The following is a 20,908-nucleotide window of genomic DNA, read 5'->3' as shown; positions in this document are numbered from 1 at the left end:
GTTCCATATTTCTCTGCTGGATCTTAAAACACGTTGTGTTCATCAATACCAGTGGTCCCAGTCCCCCTTCAGGGATGCATGTTAAGCGGCCATCTTGTCTCCCCCTCTCCCCCTCCCAGACATCTTCGGGATGTCTCCGCTGGCCAGCCCCCTGTCCCCCTACTCCCTGTCCTCGGACCCCTCGTCCCGGGACTCCTCCCCCAGCCGGGACTCCTCTCTCCAGGGGGGGCTGGGCGCTCGCCAGCCCGTCGTCATCCACAGCCGCGGGAAGAAGTTTGGCTTCACGCTGCGGGCCATCCGGGTGTATGCCTGCGACGGAGACGTCTACACCGTCTACCACATGGTCTGGGTACGGACGCCTCTAGAACCGCCTCTTTACCTGGTCTTTAGTCGGGTTTTCTCTCTCGCATGCTCTGACCTCTCTCTGATCTCTCGCTCTGATCTCTCTGACCTCTCTCTGATCTCTCGAGCTGACCTCTCTGATCTCTCTCGCTCTCTCGCTGACCTCTCTGATCTCTCTCGCTCTCGATCTGACCTTTGATCTCTTGCTCGGACCTCTCTGATCTCCCACTCTGACTTCTCTCGCTCTGACCTCTCTCTCTCTTTCTCTCGCTCTGACCTCTCTCTCTCTCTCGCTCTGACCCCTCGCTCTTTGGCTCTGACCTCGCTCCCTCGCTCTGACCTCTCTCTCTCACCTATTCTTAAGACCTTGTTCAGCCTATGCCTTTATCCGTATCAGGGTGAATTCAGATAGAGGTAAGATGAAGGACTGGACCAGGTAGGAGGATAGGTATCTCTCTCAAGGGATGCCTGCTTGTGGCCCGCCGACAGAAGGGATTGAACCTGGGTTTGAGTTGAACACATCAATATCCTGCTCCCGTTAACCTAATACTCAGGCAGAACTCAAAATAATGTCTTCATGTAGGAATATTGAGCTTATTTCTGCATCTCTGTTCCTCCAGAACGTGGAGGACGGTGGGGCTGCTCAGAAGGCCGGCCTGAAGGCTGGAGACCTCATCACCCATGTGAACGGAGAGGCCGTCCACGGCCTGGTCCACACAGACGTGGTGGAACTGCTCCTCAAGGTAAGAGAGCGCCTGTACTTTACACATGATGGGTATGATATATTCATATAGATACGCTCAGTTAAAAGACTTGCAACAAAAACAATTAATCTATAGTTAATTGTTCGATTTGTATACTTTATATCTTATTATATCTATTTGTTCAACATTTTCAGAGCGGCAGTAAGGTAACCATCACCACGACACCCTTTGAGAATACCTCCATTAAAATGGGGCCTGCCAGACGCAACAGCTACAAGAGCAAGATGGTCCGATGCACCAAGAAACCCAAGAAGGAGAGGACCCAAGAAAGGCAAGTCTAAGTGTATAGTCGTATCAATATAGTAGACCTGGGTGTTTCCCCCATTGTTTTGCAATAAACCAACCACCAGGGGTAGCTGGTGATGAATCCATCTCAGCCCTGTGTTGCTAAGTGTAATATGTTATGTGTCAATACTGAATAACAATATTCCGTGCAACTTTAGTATACCTTTAGCTTATGTTTGTTAGTATTCTTTGGTATTTATTTTCCAATCCTTAGAACAAAGAACATTAGCATTTTAAAGGCCAAGCTTTTTGGGTTCCTACTGTACAAATTAATAATTTCTCAGTACATATTACCTAACTTCAGTTGCCAAATGAAAATGTATAATAAATATTTATTATTTATATCCCTTTTTCAAATGCACTTGAAAAAGTGTGTAGCAGTTTCTCTAATACAACTACCCATGCTTATAGTAGATAAGAGAATAAGGTATAGGTTCTACCCGTGTGTTCTTTATCCCTAAACTAAATGTTCTGTTTTCTCGGCTGTGTTGTCCGCCCTTCCCTTATTGACTCTAGTCGGCGTTCGCTGTTCAGGCGCTTCGCCATGCAGCCCTCCCCGCTGCTGCACACCAGCCGCAGCTTCTCGTCTCTCAACCACTCTCTATCCTCCGGTGAGAGTCTCCCGGGGTCTCCCTCGCACAGCCTGTCCCCTCACTCCCCTACTGGGGCCCTCCACCCCAAACCAGATTTCAACCAATCAGGTGGAGACAAGTCAGACTCTAGTGCACGATCTAACCACCGTGGATGACAGTAATGATAATGTGTTCCTCACGGGATTCCTTAGGATTAGGTGTCCCTCCCTTGACGGGTTTGTTGTCTTCTGTGTTCCAGCTGGTAACTCCTCCCAGAGCAGCTCCCCGAGCTCCAGCGCTCCCAACTCCCCTGCAGGCTCCGGCCACATCCGGCCCAGCTCCCTTCACGGCCTCGCCCCTAAGATCACTGGGCAGCGGCTCCGCCAGGGGCGCCGCAAGTCGGCCGGCAGCATCCCTCTGTCTCCTCTGGCGCGAACGCCGTCGCCCACACCTCAGCCCACGTCCCCTCAGCGATCCACCTCTCCCCTCCTGGGGGGGCACCCTGTGGCCATCTCCAAGTCTAACCAAGCGTACCCCACTAAGATCCACTCCCCGCCGACTATCGTGCGCCACATCGTGCGCCCAAAGAGTGCCGAGCCGCCGCGGTCTCCGCTCCTGAAGCGGGTGCAGTCGGAGGAGAAGCTGTCCCCGTCCTACACGGGGGATAAGAAACACCTCTGCACCCGTAAGCTCAGCCTGGAGGTGACCCAGGAGGAGGTGCAGGATGAGGAGTTGAGGTGCGGCGACAGGGATTACCTTAGCTTGCACAGCGTCGAGGAGACGCCCTGCGAACCCATGGCCGTCAACCGCGTCCGCCCCGCCGAGCAGGGGTGCCTGAAGAGGGCCGTCGCACGCAAGGTGGGCCGGCAGGAGTCCCTGGAGGAGCTGGACAAAGATAAGCTCAAGGCCAAGGTGGTGATGAAAAGACAGGACTGGTCGGAGAGGAGAGAGTCCTTACAAAAGCAGGATGCCCTGCGAGAGTACGACTCTTCCTCGTCCCCTTGTGGAGATGACTGTGACAAAGGTCCGAGCAGGTCTCAGAGATGCGCCGACGGTAGCTTGCTAGAACCAAAAGCCGCCAGCACCACCAAAGACGTCCTGTATAAGAAGCTCAACACGCCGCGCGTCTGCGAGGGAAATTCAGATGCGTCTGGTGGTGTAGGTCTTGAGAACGATGGGGTCCTCCGTTCACCCCTGTGCTCCATTCACCCAGACTGGCAGCTCTCGTCTCGACAGGGTAAGGACATGCTGAAGCCAGACAGGCTGGACTTCAAAGTGGCCAACATAGATTTCACCAGGAAGAGGTTGTCTTTTGAGGAGCGTGAGGACTGCGTGTGTCGACTGTCCCCTGGCATGCACGAAGGCCTACACTTTGCCACGACCCGGTCCAAAAGTCTTCAGCTGGACTCTGCCATGTGTCATGACCACCTGAAGGGTGGACTGGGTCACTCCAACCCTGAAGGCCTGGCCCCTAAGCTCTTCTGTGGACGAGGGGAAAGTGCCGTGGAGAAGCTCCAGCTCATCTCCTCGTCAGAAGGTCCGCTCAGAAAGACTTCCTCAGAATACAAACTGGAAGGGCGTCTTGTTTCTTCCCTCAAACCCCTGGAGGGCACCCTGGACATCGGCTTGCTCTCGGGCCCTAGACTTTCAAAAACCGAGACCTGTCTGTCCAAACTGACGGAGAATGGAAGTCAATCTTCAAGTCTCACAATATCCTCCCAAAGGCCACTATCCAGCCCCCAGCTGAAACTACTTGCAGAGAAGCCGAAGAGCCCGCTTGCTTGTGCCAGCAGCCCTGGGCCTGTTTTGTCTCTAGATAGACCTGCTTTCTCTGTGGAGCAGCCGCCATGTACAACAACAAGTACCACAATGTCGGAATGCAGTGGTTGTGGAGAGCAACCACAGGAATTAAGCAGTGAATCTTTGAAGAGTCCTACATGCAAAGTGGAGGCCGCACTTGTTGGTTGTAAACAAGAGAGCCGAACAGGCACGAAGCCAAGTTCATCACTGGCACATGAACACAGAAGCTCTCGTCACAGCTCACACTTCTCTGCCTGTGGAAAATCCCCGTCCATACGAGAGGTCAGCAACGAAGACCAAGAGGACGAAGTTGAAAAGCAGAACCTGACAACATCGACTGGTACAAAAAACACCTCCAAGGTAGATGACGGAGCTCCGACTTTAGCCCATGCTGTTTTGAAGACACCTCAGCCTCTTAGCCACAAAAAGCGACCCACGCCACAGACCTCCACCGTTTCCGTTTGTCAAGGAAGTCTGCAAGAGACCCGTGTGACCGTGCAATACATCCTTGAGGATTCCCAACACCTTTCCCTGCAGCAACTTCTGTTCCATAGTCCTACTAAAGACAAACAAGAGCAAGACGACAAAACCTGTGGCTCAAAGTCCCAGGAGGAGCCCAGCAATTTGTCAGCAGTGAGCAAAGAGAATTTACAGCTTCAAAGGCAACCACTAGAAGTGGGTAGGCCTACAACTAGCGCACTTATAGCCCCAGTGGAAAGGATTAAATCTCCCGAAGAGGCACACTCACGTCCTGCGTTGAGTGAGGTGGTTTTTAAAGGTGCAGTCGACTCCTTGGCATCACTCACTGAACTCACAAAATCCACGGAGGGGGCCTTTGTCCAGCCAAGCACATCAAGTGCAGTAGGGGTTGGCAAAGGTAAGCAGAACAAAGATCCTCCAACAACACCAAAGGGTATGAGGAGTTCTGATGGGGAGAAGGTAGCTCCTGAGAGGACACCGTCCTCAAAAGCTGCCCTGGTAAATACACCTACCAAAGCACCCGAGGAAAGCACCCCTCTGAAAAAACAAAAGGCTGAGGTAGACTGCAAGGAAACATACATATCCACTACAGGGAAACAAAGACAACCAACAGACGTTGCAACAGGAGATGAAAAGGTTCTGTGCCGGAGAGGTAAGCAAGGAGCTGACCGTCTTCCCCTGGCTCAGACCGTCCAGAAGGTGGAGAGGGAGAAAAAGACATCCGAGAGGGATGGTATCAACACTAGCAGCTCCAAGGGCTGTCTGGAAACCCCACACTCTGTTTCCCCGACTAATGCGAGCAATGCTTCTAAGAAGGAAACCTCCCGGCTGTCAACAGGACCTTCCGCGGATTCGAGAAACAAAGATGTGGTCCGACAAACCGCCGGTATGAACGGAAGAACGTCTTCTGTTGTCACAAAAACAAGCACGTATACGAAATTACAAGAAAGCCCGCCCAAAAGTGTTCCGATAACCTCTGGTCATAACGTTAAAGAAAACACAGACTCAAAGCAAAAAAGCCCTCCTCCTTCCAAACCTGGAAGCGCCTCCTTCCCCATGAAGACCCCTGTAGGTCCCATCACGAAACAAACCACCACGACCATGAAACAAACCACCACGACCACAACGACTACCACCACCAAACAAGGCCAAGAAGCCAGGCGTAAAGACGCCTCAATCAGACCTCCAGTTACGGTCTGCAAAGATAAGGACGCAAGCTTAAAGGACATCAGGCCTGCTCTTTCTGTGCCACAAAAGATTCCACAGCATCTCAAGGTGCCTCAGCCAAACATCCCCCCATCCCCCACTCCTCCACAACCAGCAACAGCACCGCTATCACCTCAAGGGCCTGCGTCAAAGAAAGAGACGCCCAACGGTGGGGTCTGCTCGGGCAGGGTTTGCCGCGATCCGGAGCCTGAGCAAAAGGCCTCCCAGGAGGGTCCAGGAACGAGTGGGCTCAAAGCGGACGCTCACAAGGAGCGGCAGGGTACAGATGTCCTGGGGTTCAGGCCCGGTGCAGCGCTGGACTCCAGGGCCACACCCTCTGATAAACTGACGTCCTCCTCTCATCACCGCAAGGAGCAGGCGGAGCGGAAGAAGAAGGAGATGGGTCAGGAGGGTGTGGCTGCGCAGAGGAAAGAGGCGTCCAGGGGGGGGGCGGTTGTCGTGGAAGAGAGTGGTTCGGGGGCTGATAAAGACACTGGTAGGTGCAAGCAGCGAAAAGACTCACCGAGGAAGAAGTGAATCGTTACTTGGCAGCACATCATGCAGAATTTTGTTGAGGAACGAAAAAAAGGTTTCAAATATTTTGCCACTACATTATCATGCCTTTTATTCTTGTTTTGAAGACCGGAGAAGCTGTTGCTGTGTGTGTGAGTGGGTTTGTGTGTGTGTGTGTGTGTGTGTGTGTGTGTGTGTGTGTGTGTGTGTGTGTGTGTGTGTGTGTGTGTGTGTGTGTGTGTGTGTGTGTGTGTGTGTGTGTGTGTGTGTGTGTGTGTGTGTGTGTGTCTCAGTGTGTGTGCCATTGTGTGCGCGTGTGTGTGATTCAACATGAGCACAACAACTGCATTGCTCAGAAAGTGTGTACTTGATACGAAAACCTATGAAAACACTGAAAATGTCCATAAGACTGAATGTAGGCAATGGATTGCTAACACATTTTTGGAAGAAATTAGTAAAAAAAACAAATGTGTTCAGTCAATGTTTTGAGATGTATTATTTTTGATAGCCGAATGCATTGTGCAATCCGCAAGTCAGGGACGACAGGGGAGTTGGATGAAGCTCGTACTGTAAGATCAGTGCCATATTTGATTTTTGAATTGCATTCTTATGTCACAGCTCTGGGCACCTGAAAGGTGATGGGACACTAATAAGGCACTACAATAACCAGTCAGAACCGACTCCACTATTATCACTCGAGAAATGTACTCAGTATATCAGTGTTTATTTTTAGAGTTCCTAGTCGGACAGTTGGCAGTTAGTTTCGAGTCGTTCGTACTCAAAAAAGAAAATGCACTATGTCCCGTCCTTCTGCGTGGAACGCTTAAAAAACAGCCCTCTTTTTTGTTTCTAGAAACAGCGGTTTGTGACAAGGGCGTACAGACGTTAAAACGGTGGCGTTCTCAACAGGTTGAGCGCTAGCTACATTCCACTCACCCACACGTGTACATGTAAAGAAAGGGATTGATTTTTATGCAATATGTTGTAAATATACAGTAAGAACCGGGACGTGGGTGTTTCTATTATGATGTGTAGATATTTGCGATCACATGTTGGTGTTCTAACTTAAGCTAGCGTAACGCGTATCCCGTCCGTAAGACATCCTCACGTAGAACTTGTTTTAAAAAAAATTACTTGAAAAGTGAGGAAATGTGGCGCGGTCGGGCATCTGGGCTTTTCTTAACGTAGCATAAATTAGCAAAACTGTGAGGGTCGCGTTAACGAAGAATGTTTTATTAATGATGCCATAATGTTGGTGAACTGACTTACTGTGTTTCTAGGGAGCGGTCTGTGTTTGTGTGTGACACACTGGGCAGAGTAGCTTTGCAAGGAGAACCTGCCATACTTTGAAGTGTTCAGGGTGGCTCCCTATGACTGGGTGTTTATGTGCGAGCACGTTTGGGTGTGGTGTGTTGGAAATCACGGTAAAGTAGACACGGACACAGAGTCCAGTTTGCAAAAGATTAACGTTTGGAGCTGCGGTTTAATAAAAATGGATTCTGGATTGGTTTAGTGTTTCTAATAAAAAGTATATCACTGTGCAACAGTTGGCTTACAGCTTCATCTAGGCAAATATTAGAAACGAACATCGACGGTGAATAGCAAAAGGCCATCTTACTTTCATGATGCTTGGTACTATACCGAGGGGGGTGCAGTCACATCTCCCGCGCTCAGCTCTTTCAACACTCAGTCACATGCACACATCCGATACACGGTAGATGCCTTTAAATTACCTACCCTAAATGTCCCCCAGAAGGTAGCCTAGGTCTCTATGTTATGCAGTATTTGCTCTGTTGTGCTGGCTATATAAAACCAATAGTTTTGTCTACCTATATGTCGGTGATGAGAAAGATGACCTTATCCTTGACGAATAAATATAGAGTTTATGTAAAGGACTATATAACCACTAATGCAAACTCAAACCACACAAAACGTGTCCTTGGAGAGGAGCGGTTTGTCGGAATCTGACATTGACTCGGGTAAGGTATCGTAGACGTATACTAATGTCTTCTGGGAGAACACATGCACCTTAATGTTATTAATGGTATTCCCCCGGTAGTCTTGGAGGGGAACGTCATGAGCGGAGGTTTGAGAAATCTGATCACAGGTTCCTCTGTCAAAACAATTTCACTCACTTTTGAAACCCTAATGAATTAAAATTGATTCAAAAGTTAGTTTTTAACGCAATCTCCCTTCCCCAGCCATCACCGTTCTCTCTCTCAAATTAGACTTTCGAAATCCTCAAAGCACATTCAATGTTTGTTTACAAAAGAGTCATATATGTATATTTTGTATATTGTTCATTTGCCAAATCTATGTTCCGTGTCACAGAGAAATGTGCCGTTTCTGATAGTCTGTAACTTTCTGTTGTGCTATTTACCAAGACCATTTATTCGTGTGGAAGTTTGATTTCTGTCAGGTTGTTCTTTTGACGCGTTTGTCCTTTTGCTTTGTATTTGTTTTGTTATCTTGTTTTCTGTGATGATAAAGTATTAGATGAAATTGCTTAATGTGTTTCTTTTCTTTTAGGATCTGTGCAATAAAGTGTTTGAGTTTTGTATTTTGCCCAAGGAAAGCTCTATGGATGTCATAGATGTTGTATAGTAAAAAAACGATATTTATACTTCTAATGTTGCGTAATACTGCAAATAAATTGCAATGATCAATAATGAATACCTTTTATTTTTTCTCCATGTCCACTTGTAGATTCCAAAGCTCAAGGTAGTTCTGTTGTGTTCTTTATAACAATCTCCATAAAGGTGCATGTATTGGGCTCACCGTAGCGATCACTATCACTTTTCTGAATAGGTACAAGCTATAGATTACTTCTATGCATTAGTATTTGTATCAGTAAGTGCCTTTTACTCAAACCATCACTGTGACATTGGGTGTCCTCGCTCTTTTAAAGATAATCATCCTCTTTTGTTGCAGTTTGAGACAATACTTTAGCCACACCCTGAAAACAAGAAACCATAACCCAAACATATGGGATACAGATATAAACATGATCACGCCACAACGCCACAAGTAGGCCTAAGATAAAAGTTGTTAACATTGAGTTCAAAACTCTTCATAAAAAAAAGTCCCCTATCCTAGACCTCTATAAACAACGAGCAACAATAAAACATTGGTGTGAAAACATAGCTTCCTCCCCACACAGTCTTTTGCCACAGCTCTCAACTCTGGGCTCTGTGGAACCGGAGAGAGGAGCTCTCTGTGGATGAACCTTGGCTGCTTGGACGCGGTACAAGTACATTCTGTGACTTGGGAACCCGCCAAGTCCCATTCCAACCCTCACATCTCATGTTGCAATGGCAGCTTTCTGCCAGAACGCTCCAAGTCCACAGAGTGCGGCCATTCATGCAACCAGGGAAACGCTAAGGGGAAAAAGCCCTCCCTTCTTTACGTGGAAATGGTCAAATAATATGATTTCTCGTGGTTTGAGTTCAAATGCGTTTTAATGGGCCTCAGCCAGAGCTGGTGAGCTGGGCCATCGCAACACAAGCTGTGGACCAGCACTGTTTTGCTGGTGGTTGATTTCATTGTTGTCATGTCAAAAGTTGGATTTAGAATGTCTATAAAAGGAAAATATTTTGTTAAGGTATAAGACCTATTGGTGTCTGAATGTGGTTTCTATTTTAAGTGTGAAAAAACTGAAAAGTTAAACTTGTATATGCTCATTGCGGTTGACGGCAATACTTATTTCGTGAAGTGTTATCAACGCAAGCCTACTTATTAATAACATTAAATAATCCACGGTAATTGGAACCCATTAATCATGAGATTACGACGTCAGCAGAAATATGCTTTCTTCCCCTTATGATTTATAGAAACCTTACTTCGAAGTGGATCCAACATATAAACACTTCACATCGATGTTATCTTTTCAACAACCCTACACCAGAGTATAGCCAACGTATAGTCAGTCGTTTACATGGGAACACCTGATGTTTGTGCATCTAAAGCCCAGAGTCAAGCTACTTTTCAAAACCATGACCCATTTACTGGCACAGGCTCGTTTTGGCTATGAGATGTGGTCGAGTGAGGCTGAGGTTGGATTCTAGGACATTCGGCACGCGGCGCCGCCCCTTTTGAGCTCATAGCACTCTTTGTCCCCTCTCTCAACCGAAAAGTCAACAAGTCCTATTTCCTCTTTTCCACAAGCTGAGTAAGGCCAGGCCCCACTACCGGATCGCTTTACCGGATCAACATTTAGGTATTGTACCGTGAAGGTGACCAGTATGTGAAAACCGGTTTCACGTTGGGTAAGAACGTGATGGGAATGTGCATCGTCCAGAACAACTTTCAGCACATTTCACAGATTCTTCAAGTTCCTCAAAGATCTAGTTCCGTTTCTTCAGACGCATCCTGGTTCCCCAGACACAATTTTCAAAAATAATTGTGTCAAAAGTTGCATATGGTGCAGATACCTGCCTGGTAATGCTTGGGATTTAGGACTCTAATGATTTCCCAACTGGAAGGAATGTGTTGGAACAATGGCCACCGGTAATGTTTCATCTACCTCTCTAACCAAGAGAAAAAGAAGAGTACTGATCTAGTCCCACTGAAGAGGGGATCCCCTTGTGTCCTCAGGAGCCGGGGTCACGGCTAAGCGGCCGTGACACAATGGCTTGTGGTCCAACAGAGGGCCTTAATGCCCTGTCTGAGAAGGGTTTAGTGCTGGTCCTGAGCCCAGACCAGCTACTGTTTCCAGTGAGGCTTAGCGCAGCATTAAGGTAGGCCCCCGCCGACTAATGCGAAGTCACTGGAGGACGGCAGCAGGGTGACTGCAGAGTCCCTCAGAGGAGGCCGCATCTAAGCAGAGGCTAGAACGCAGCTATCTGCTAGCATTTAGCCAATGATGGGATAGCATGAGGTAGATTTGGACTGTTTCCGTTTTTGGAAGTTTATATGGTTTAAATATCCGAGTCTGAATGCATAAAAAAGGATCCAAAACAAAGTAGGTTGAATCTGAGAACATATTTGGTTCCTTCTTCTGTGGTGGTCCAACCCAGTTCTAAGCAGCTCATGAAGGATTGTCATTATCAGGACCTGTGTAACCACTAACACACGTACACACACACACGTTTACACACATACACACACATTCACATGTACACACACACACACACACACACACACACACACACACACACACACACACATCAACATGTATCCTTCCAATGTCCTTATTAGCCCCTCAATCATTAACACATGTCATTTTGTGTCTTCCCTGAGTCAATAATAAACGAGCAGTAAATAAACGAGGCGTCACCTTCTGAACTCTTGCCACCGTAGTCAAGCTAAGCTAAGCTAATTGTATAAACTGGTTCCCTGCAGGCGAGCTGCTCTGTTGATGATCACAGCTGGCATGGGAAGGGATGGGGAAATCAGGTTTCGGCCAGGTCCTTCCGTTGTTCACACACACAAACACACACACATGCACACACACACAAACTAAAACACTAACACACACCAACGCACACACACACAAACTAAAACTCTAGCACACATACACACTAACACACACACACAAGAAACTAAGATACTAACACACACACAATCTCATACACACACACAAACACACACACACACACACTAAAACACACATGCGTACACTAACTAACGCACACTAACAAATACATATGCACACATTCTCAAACAAACGAACACACACTCAATAAACACATCTATGCACACATGAACAAACGCAGACACACACCTACACAGGCATCCAATGATATTTCAACAGTAAATGAATGCTCAACACAAATGCTAGGGCTGTTTTATGGTGGTTGTTGCAGATACCTCAGCTTTCGTGAGAGGGAGGGAGAGAGAGAGAGTTTTACCAAGTGTCCCTCCCACCCTTCCGCAACATACAGAATAGCAGTGGCAAAAGTAGTATGTTGCCTTTGTTGAGCTATATGTCAGTACAAGAGTTGGGTTGGTAACTTGATACCTTGTGTACTCACTTATATACAGTTTACAAAGCTTCATGCTATTGCATGACATATACATAAACATACAAACAGTACATACAGTACATATATATGTATGTTTGCTGGGGCCTGACTTGTGTGTTAATGATTATAATAGTGAATGGCCATCGCTGATACCCAGAACCCACATAGTAAGCAGCGTCAACATGTCAACACGGCTACTATCAAGTAGTAGCCGATAGCAGGACAATACCAAAGAATGCTGAGTATGGATGGAGGATGGAGTATGTATGGATTACCAACATAGAAATGTGATTCACTATTGAAAGTTGCAGAAGCTTCCTTCCTTGCTCGTTGTGAAACTGCATGTTTCAAACTTACTTCATTTCCTTGTACTGCAGAAAAGAAGACTTATTCAAACAATAGAGGCTGCGTATAGTTTCTCCCACAAGTACAGCTGGAGACAAGCAGCAGACTCAACTTGAGGCTATAGGCTAGTACCAAAGCTCCTGATCCTCTTCACCAATGGGAGCCCGTGTGCTGGAGAGGTTATATATATATATATATATTATACAATACTTGTTTCTCAGCAGTTCCATTAGTCTACCCATCTCAATGTGTATCGACCTTCTCATTGTGGGTTTGCGTTGCAGATATGCCAGGCCTACTTTGATTGCTCAAAGTATTTCCCTTAAACACAGACCATTGTTTAATTTACTTTTTCAGAGCCACTATCATGTAGAATATGTCTAGGGGTGAACGCGTATGAGTGTGTATTTGATAACAGGGCGCGCTGACCCTGAATGCCAAGGGTCGCGGCCTGCCCAGTGCAGCTGGCCGCTGATTAGTGAGTAATGGAGTTAGGTCACTAAGTGGGGTAAAGGGCTCGGCGCTGTAATTGGGATCCAGTGGATTTACCTCCTGGAATGTCTGAACCTCGCTGCCCCCTAGAACACGCATTAAGCTTCTCTCTCCAGGGCCTACAGAGGATTTGTTTGTTTATATTTTACTTGAAATATAGAAACGTATTCCATGTTAAGGTTTGTTGATCGTATGGAAATACTTGTACTAAATAATTAATGATAATGAAGTTATTGTTCAGGATCAGAATTATGTTGCGTGTTGAGTGTAAATAGTTCCCATTCCTTGTTCTTTCTTCCCTAACCCCTTGCTATGTTTCAATAGATAAAGACACTCCTGATACATCCTTCATGACTTCATCTTATAGAAACACAGCAGAATGATGCTAACAAATTTTCTATTTGGCAAACATTGCATTGTGTGGTGATGGAATTGAGGTGATCAAATCAAAGCTAATGAAGTAGATTCATCTATATGATCTATTATGTAAATTTAAGCTAACTGCCAGGTCAAACTACAGATGTTGGGATCTTATATATATAGAAAGTTGTATTAAATGCATTTATATTTACAAACATTATTTTGCAATATCATGATTCCCCCTTTTTCTTCAGCTGTAGAGTCGGATTTCCCTGTTTCATTATTTCTAATTTTACTCAACCAAAGCTTTGTATTGCCAGGCATAACTAAGACCTTTAACATGAAATTTGCTTTTCCAATGTAATCCCTACTTGCCCTTTACTAAATCAAAGCATATACATATCCACTTGATCACATTTCACATAATATTCCCCCTCTGGCATATCCAGAAGATTACATTATTAATCATTTGAAGTGACACAAATGAGAGCTTAGATGTGTTTCAATTATTTTTACCGGTTTTATTCTCTGAATGCAAACCGCAGACTAGAGTAAGGCCTGTTGTTATGAATTCACGGATATTTATTGAAAGGTGAATATAGTGGATTCATTGATTAGAATATCCACATAGAACATCAAGGTGTAAACTTTATAGTGACACCTCTGTCATCACCAGCGCTGTCATTATATATTTAGACATGTAATGAGGGCAGAAATTCTCTGAAAAAGGGCGTGGTGGATTAAAAGGTAATATATGCGCTGTAGATGAAATAATATAGTTGAGAAACCATATTGATTATTCAAAGCATATACATATGCTAATATGCTATATGCTAATGCATGTAATACTGATCATGCAAATTATAAAACTCATTGGGTCCAAATTACAACCAGCACCATCTTTGGGATAGGGGGAAGGCTCATTGGCTGTTGTCCCAATTCTTGTTCGCATTTAGATTAGAATAAGCGGTGTTATCTCCTTGTCGACACGTCTGCTCTCCGTACGACTCCCAAGGCACCCCCAAGCCAGCATAATGAGATATTTTCCTCTCCTGAAATTCATCCTATTTGCGTGGTAAAGGTCAACGCCGGCTCAGCCAACCCTAACGTTGACGTTTTACTGATGGCTGGATAGCGGGGGACGGCGTCCATTCAGGACAATGGAGGTGGAACAGGTGGCTCCCTCTGTCCCAGGCTGAGGTCCAGTCTATATGTGGGCTTGTTGAGGTCCGGCCAAGGGGTATGAAAGTGAATCCACCTCCCTGGTATGGGTCTGGCGGGTCTGATGGGCAGAGGAAGAACCGGGATGCCCCGCCTCCTCTGGACCTCTGAGGCCGCGGCCATCAAAGGGCAGGAATGTGTAGCGGCTCGTCTCGCCAAAGTAAAGAAATCTCTTCTTCTGAAATGTTTACCCGTGACTTTAGAGTCAATACATGCCGTACGTTGGTCTCCCCGCTATAGAGCTGCCCAAAACCCTCTTGAAGAGAGTTATCATTAAAACTTGTGCTGTAGGGACAGTATGGCAGGACAGACTCACACATGACTTTGTGTTGGACCCCTCTCACTCTCCCATCTGTAGTGGGTTCTATGCGAGGACGTAGGTTACAGGACGAAACTTAAAAGTGCTTTGGTAAGGTTCAAGAATGTTTATTTGAGTGTTATTTGTAAATGAAAAAATGGCTTAGCAATCCTTTAGCTGTTAGTGAGTGAAATGCGCTGTGGGAATGTCTGTTCCGGCTGTCTTCCTTTAAGACTCTTGAACATTACCTACAGCACCTTTAACTCTGGCCATTCATCTGGGGTAGAAGAGGAATGGCCGGTCGCTGGGTGATCCTGACCGGGGCTTGTTAATGACTTTGGGGGACCTGGCTGGGGGAATGTGGTACTGCTCCATCGGGGTCTCTCTTCAGGCTCCATGGGAATGGACAGGGAACCGAGAGGTTCTGGGTGGGTTGGGTGGGTTCCCACAAAGGCCAGCTCAATCCTTCACTCATTCTGTGAGCCTGTGCTGAGGAGACCTCTGAGTTCATTCTCTCTCAGCACCTCAAGCACAACACTTGATTAGATCGTTGGCAAAACTGCCCGAATTTGGCCCCGGAACAAGCTTCAAAATATGAACAGCCAACAGGTCTAAACAATATATATTGAATATGATACAATGTACTCTAAAAGCTATGCATGCTGCGTCTGATGACATCTATAGTAGGCCTGTGAATGCTATCTCTCTATCTCTGTTATTTTACAGCCCATATATGGTTCACCCTCATGCAGTCTTGTCCTGACGATGAGGTTATGAGTGTGTTCAGACATTCACCTGGAGACACTGAAAACCTATTTTGGTCCCAAGAAAACTGAGCCCTCCTCGTTTTTTTATTTTTTTTAAAGGGCGGTGTTGTGGCTCCCTGCATCCATCACACTCCTACGAAAGCACCATCACACTCCGACATCACAGAGGTGTGGGGCTGACAGGCAATAGCTGGTTCAAAGTCTTTGATGGATGGCTTTTCTCTGTGCTCGTGGAGAGCCAGATCTCCATCTGATAAGGTCGTCCACGGCTGCTAAATTTATCATAACCGGTTCACCATTTGATATAGGTCTGACATGTTCCCTTCTCGCCAGGCCCAGCCCTACAGAGGAGCGCTTGTCACCGATATTTAGATGCATAACGCGGCCAAGTCTCGGGAGAGATCGTTCCAGGTGGCGTTCAATCACGCAGCTGCAAAACAATATGTTGGGCAACCACAGCCAATGGAACTGTGCCAATCATAGAGCTGATTTTATCACACGGGAGCTCAGACTTCAAACGCTGCGGTGTCTTTTGTTTAAGATTGTAAACGTTGAATGTTCTGCATGGAAGTTAATGACACAACTCAATATAATTTACTCCAAGTCTCTGATTTCCCTTTATAACAAGCTTTATAAATGGCAGGGTATAACTTAGATTGAAACACAAACATAATTAGTTTCAACATTCATATATAATTATAGAAATGTATAAAAGATCCTTAGCTGCATCCTGTGCACGATAATCTAATAATATTTATGTTTGCTTTCAAATATAATATATTCACACACATGCATGCATGGCCATTTCCCCTGTTGAATCAGGAAATTACATTGGAACCACTTTGATTAACAAAAGCCTGTTTTCCAGCACCCTTCTCCATCGACGGCACGGCGTGTTCCATCTCCATAATGGATGACTCACAACCTCTTACTGCACAAGAACATGGGGGCCAATGTTCCCAAGGGACTGTGTTTAAATTACCCCCCCACCCCCACCCCACTGCCATTACAAACGCCAAGGTTATATGTAATGCACGGAACATCAATTGAACATCACTTATCTGTCCCTGTGCATGTGTCCCTTTTTAGTATCTGTTTAGGATCTGTAGGACATTGGCCCTGGATTAAGGGAAACACCGCGGCGGCGGCGGTGGCCAGGGCTATCTGGAACACCAGCAAAGTAAACAGCCAGGGAGATTAAGTACAATGTTTATCAGATTGTAAAGACCAGCGATGGCAAACCGTTGGAAAGGCCGATGCTTATTTGAATGTGTGGCTAAATATATTTAGTGAGACGCGTTCACACGGTACATACGCCCAATAAAAACACGCGGGATTATGGGAAAGGGCACACACATTATGACTAGGATGTTAATTTGGCAGGTTGGGTTATTGGCAATTTTTGGAACATTTCACACACAGCAGACTGTCATAAAAGCATCTCATGGACACTGGTCCATAAACAACAGACAGGCAATTGTTATTTGTCAAATATTTGACAAATAACAATGTCGTTATATATTCGTAACCATATGTTAGGTGTGTGTGTATCAAACCCACAGCATTTCCCAGCCCACCAAGTCTTGTCTCCAGCCAAATAGTCTGCCTAACAATATTAGGTTTGATAGGATGTTGCCAAATGTTGGCTACTCTATTCCAATGGAACATTTATTTTATAAATATATATATACATATATATATCGTGGAGGAAATGACTCTGACTCACACAGGGAACACGTTAAAAAACAGGATGATGACGCATTGTCCTTCTTGCGTCCTAAACCAAAATTACAAAAATCTGGCAGCGAGAGCATCCATGGCGAGAATCCACACTATATAGCCCATCTTTGAGCTATGTGTCATATACAACAAGGTTCAGTATTTATATTTTGCAGATGGGACAACCTTATCTTTTTAATCACCATCCCATTTTGTTTTCCATTTTGAGGTGCTATACAAGACCCCCCCCCCCCCCCGGGGTCAAACGTCTATATCTACATTACGTCTAGTAATCTTATGTTAATAAGGGAACTAATGCAAAGAGAGGATCATGAGATCGATGAAATCACAGATGACCTCACCGGCCACCACTCTTCCCGGGTGTGACCGGGCGTCCCTCGATGTCAACCAAGGGGGGGAAGGAGCTGCAGTACGGTCCTGCTCATGAGGCTCAGGTCCATCCCGGTTACACAACGGCCCCTCGGGTCTTGGTCAAGAGGATCACCGGGTGTGGTTTCCCTGGTGTTGTTCCTCCCGTGATCAGCTTGGTGGTTATTGATGATTGAGTCACGCTGAGAACTATGGGGAACGACGGGTTAGGGATGAACATATGGGTTATAGGGCGAGGGGTATGGGTTAGGCATATCTGTTTTGGTTGGACGTATTGGTTGGCGTCAATGTTAATGGGTAATATCTTACCCTCTAAACACTTTGTTGTTATGTACACTAATCATTCTTAAGTAAAAGATTAACATTTCTTGAATGTTTTTTTGCTTTTTTATTCAACCCAAAAACACGTTGACTCTACCGTGTGGTCCCGGAGTGGTAGGCCGGCTGACCGATGAGCGCGTTTTCAGGGGAATCCACGCTGGTCTTAATTACAGGGAATCCATGTTACAGTAAATCACAGAGAATCCAGAAGGCTGTGGGCCACAATCAAGACCTTGGGTACCCTCCACTTACTCAAGGAGTTTCTGTTGCCCCAAGGCTTTAGACCGTTCCCATGGCCCTTTCTGATATGATAGGGAGAAGGAAACGTCAAAATGTGATTGGATGTCTTCTGGGTAATGGATGTCAATTGCGGTCGGTTGATGAAACCAGTACAAACACGAATGCATCACCAGGCATCAGGGAAAATGTGGGGGGGCGAAGTCTATTTTGGGCCGATCACGAGCCGCAACTAGTATTTACTTCGACGCGGTTTCATAACTGTTATTAATGTCAAAACAGGTCGCTGTTCGCCTCTGAGTCTTTCCCTGGGCTCGGGGGTTGGCTTGTGTAAAGATTATTGGCAGAACACTCGTTTGGCTCCGACCTTTTCCCCTCGGTGAGCTTTAGACTCCTCTTGCCCTCTCCCTCGCCCTCCTACAACCAAACCCTTTCTCTGCAACGCGTGGAGCCATCCCACCACCCCCACCCCCACCCCCACCCCAGATGAGATCTCTCCCTTTGCTTGGAAAGGGTGTGTGTTTTCCTTGTATCCAAGACATTTAATTTCCCCCGTTTCCTTGGTTACGGGGAATCGCACAAAGAGCAGTTTGAGCGCGGTCTGTAATTACCGAACGGCCTCACCACCACCAGGGCCTTAATCTGAGCAAATGACACACGGTCAGGACTGAAAGCTGAACCGTTAATAATTTAAAACTGTACTCGTGACCTTGTGAACTGTTGTGAAAAGACATGAATATATAGTCCTTAAACCCTTTTGACTGTGCAATGGGACCTGTGATTCAGCGCCCTTAGATCCCTCTAGAGATTAATGCAGTTTCCACCCCCCCCCCCCCCCCCCGTCTGACTCCACTGTAGCTCAGCCAGCTACGAGTCCTTATCTCCGGGTTCGTCTGAGAAGGGCAATCGGCCGAGCAGTAGGCCTGCATTCCCCCCGCGTCACCCTCTGCGTCTCGATGGAACGATTATCAATGCTAAACACCATTACCAAAGCAGAAAATATGCTCTGAGCTATGTGTAAAAGGCATGTAGAGGCAGATCCGACAGGGTCCGGTGGGGTTCTTTAAAGAGAAACAAACGACTTGCTGACGACAAACTATTTCTCCGGTAAACAACGAAGAAGAGAAAGATAGAGGACATAACGAGGGAGAGAGGGAATCAAAAGGGAGGTTTGCAGAGGAAACACTGGTCGGTTTCACAAAAAGGAAACGCTTTCAGCTCCTGGCGTGGTTTCAAGGCCCCTGCGCGTCCAATGAGAGAGGCCTGCGGCGAGGCTGCGATCTCTGCTCAAAAATCACTGGCCTGTGTTCATCAACCATAAACATCTCAGCGTCAAACTAGGTTGTGGTTTCACTCTCGGGCGCACAGACCCCCCCCCCCATCGAGGACTAGAGTTTGGTTGTTGAACCCACAAGCTCTTGCCTCACACATCGCCCACGATTTCATAAATTAGTTTAACTGATGAATCAGTATTTGACATTGTTATGGGGTCAACGTAACCTGCCTTGCTGGATAGATTAGATTCTGTTTAGTTTATTTTTAATTTAAAAAGTTTAACTCTTTCCTTTGACATGTGGTTTCTTGATATGTTAAAAGCAAATGTGGAAGGTATACCCTGCTATTTACGGCAGAGAATGAAAATAAAGTCTATATCCTTGAAAGTTGGGTTAAGTCAAGCTATGTTTTAACTTTCAGCTGTCCTCCCACCAGTCGATGGCATGTGTGCATATGCGTCTGTCTGTCTGTCTTTCTGTGTGTGTGTGTGTGTGTGTGTGTGTGTGTGTGTGTGTGTGTGTGTGTGTGTCTGTCTGTCTGTCTGTCTGCCTGATGCCTTCCTGTCTGTCTTTCTGTCTGTGTTCGTGTATGTGTGTGTGTGTGTGTGTCTGTGTATTAATATGTTTGTGTGTACAGCCAGTAAGTTGCCAGAGAAGATCTGCATGCACTTGTTATGACAGCAAAACACATTGATGATGATCCACTACAAGATTAACAGACGGCTTAAATGAAATAAATCAACCGTTTACTACAGCCATTGTCAGTTACTGCGGGCCATAAAAGTTCAAGAGTCAAAGAACTTCAGTTGAGATTGCCTTTCAGTCCCAGCCAGTCGGACTCCACTGCAATGGACTCCAAGACGGACAACCCCTCAAATTACAGAGACTACAGCTAGGGGCCAAAACGTTTCAGATGCTTTTTCCTTAAAGTCTTTCATATTTCAAGAATTTTTTTTTTTTTTCTGGTATTTATTTGGTATTTTGTCCGTTAAAAGGACGTTTATCGTTACAGAGTTGTAGCCTTTTAATGAAAGGTCTCGCTGCCTGTTTGGGAATGCCATCCTCTGTGCTGAGCTGGAGAGCCCACGTTGTCGCGTGTGTGTGAAGGTCGGGTGAAGTTATGTAAAGGGATGACACACGTACGTGTTGATGAAGGCCATGGAGGGCCAACAGATATTTGAACACAGGGAATGTTAATAGGGACTACGGCAAATACGTCATTACCTTGTGGCATGACTAAGTGAAAATGTTAAACACTGACATTAGTTCAATTGATCAGACTAATTACAATGGAGGCAGAAAAGTTGGTTTTGTCACTCGATGGCAATCATTTCTGAATCTCATCTCATTTTGTTCAGCATGTTTCCTCTCAGTCTCTTTTTCCTCTTGCGTTCGATATCAAAGGAATCAGAAAAAGAGTGATGAGAAAAAGCAGCATCTAGAGAACTTGAAAAGATCTCAGATACTCTGAAGGCTGAAGAGATATCTGTTTCTGTACCTGTAACTAACTGTATCCTGCCTTGTGCTGACCCGTGGCGTTGAAGAACTCTGAGAGAGAA

At 46.0% G+C, this 20,908-nt stretch overlaps 1 protein-coding gene across 12 annotated transcripts in view; it reads left to right on the top strand.

Annotated features, from left to right (window-relative positions):
* The window catches only part of mast4 (microtubule associated serine/threonine kinase family member 4), a 69,781-nt gene extending 61,146 nt beyond the window's left edge, over window positions 1–8,635 (top strand). For 11 of the 12 annotated variants that reach the window (XM_060050356.1, XM_060050353.1, XM_060050351.1 and 8 more), the window contains 5 exons: window positions 120–349; window positions 963–1,085; window positions 1,241–1,377; window positions 1,908–2,092; window positions 2,223–8,635. In XM_060050356.1, coding sequence (XP_059906339.1) covers window positions 120–349; window positions 963–1,085; window positions 1,241–1,377; window positions 1,908–2,092; window positions 2,223–5,986 — 4,439 coding nt within the window. In that variant the 3' untranslated portion in view covers window positions 5,987–8,635. The remainder of the gene's footprint in view (window positions 1–119; window positions 350–962; window positions 1,086–1,240; window positions 1,378–1,907; window positions 2,093–2,222) is intronic. The other variant, XM_060050354.1, reaches the window with a different exon arrangement.
* The last annotated feature ends 12,273 nt before the right edge of the window (window positions 8,636–20,908 follow it).

The sequence above is a fragment of the Gadus macrocephalus genome, chromosome 4 (genome assembly GCF_031168955.1).
Source record: "Gadus macrocephalus chromosome 4, ASM3116895v1".
NCBI lineage: Eukaryota > Metazoa > Chordata > Actinopteri > Gadiformes > Gadidae > Gadus > Gadus macrocephalus.
Note: the sequence above shows the minus strand (reverse complement) of the source record. Positions and strands in the feature narration are given on the sequence as shown.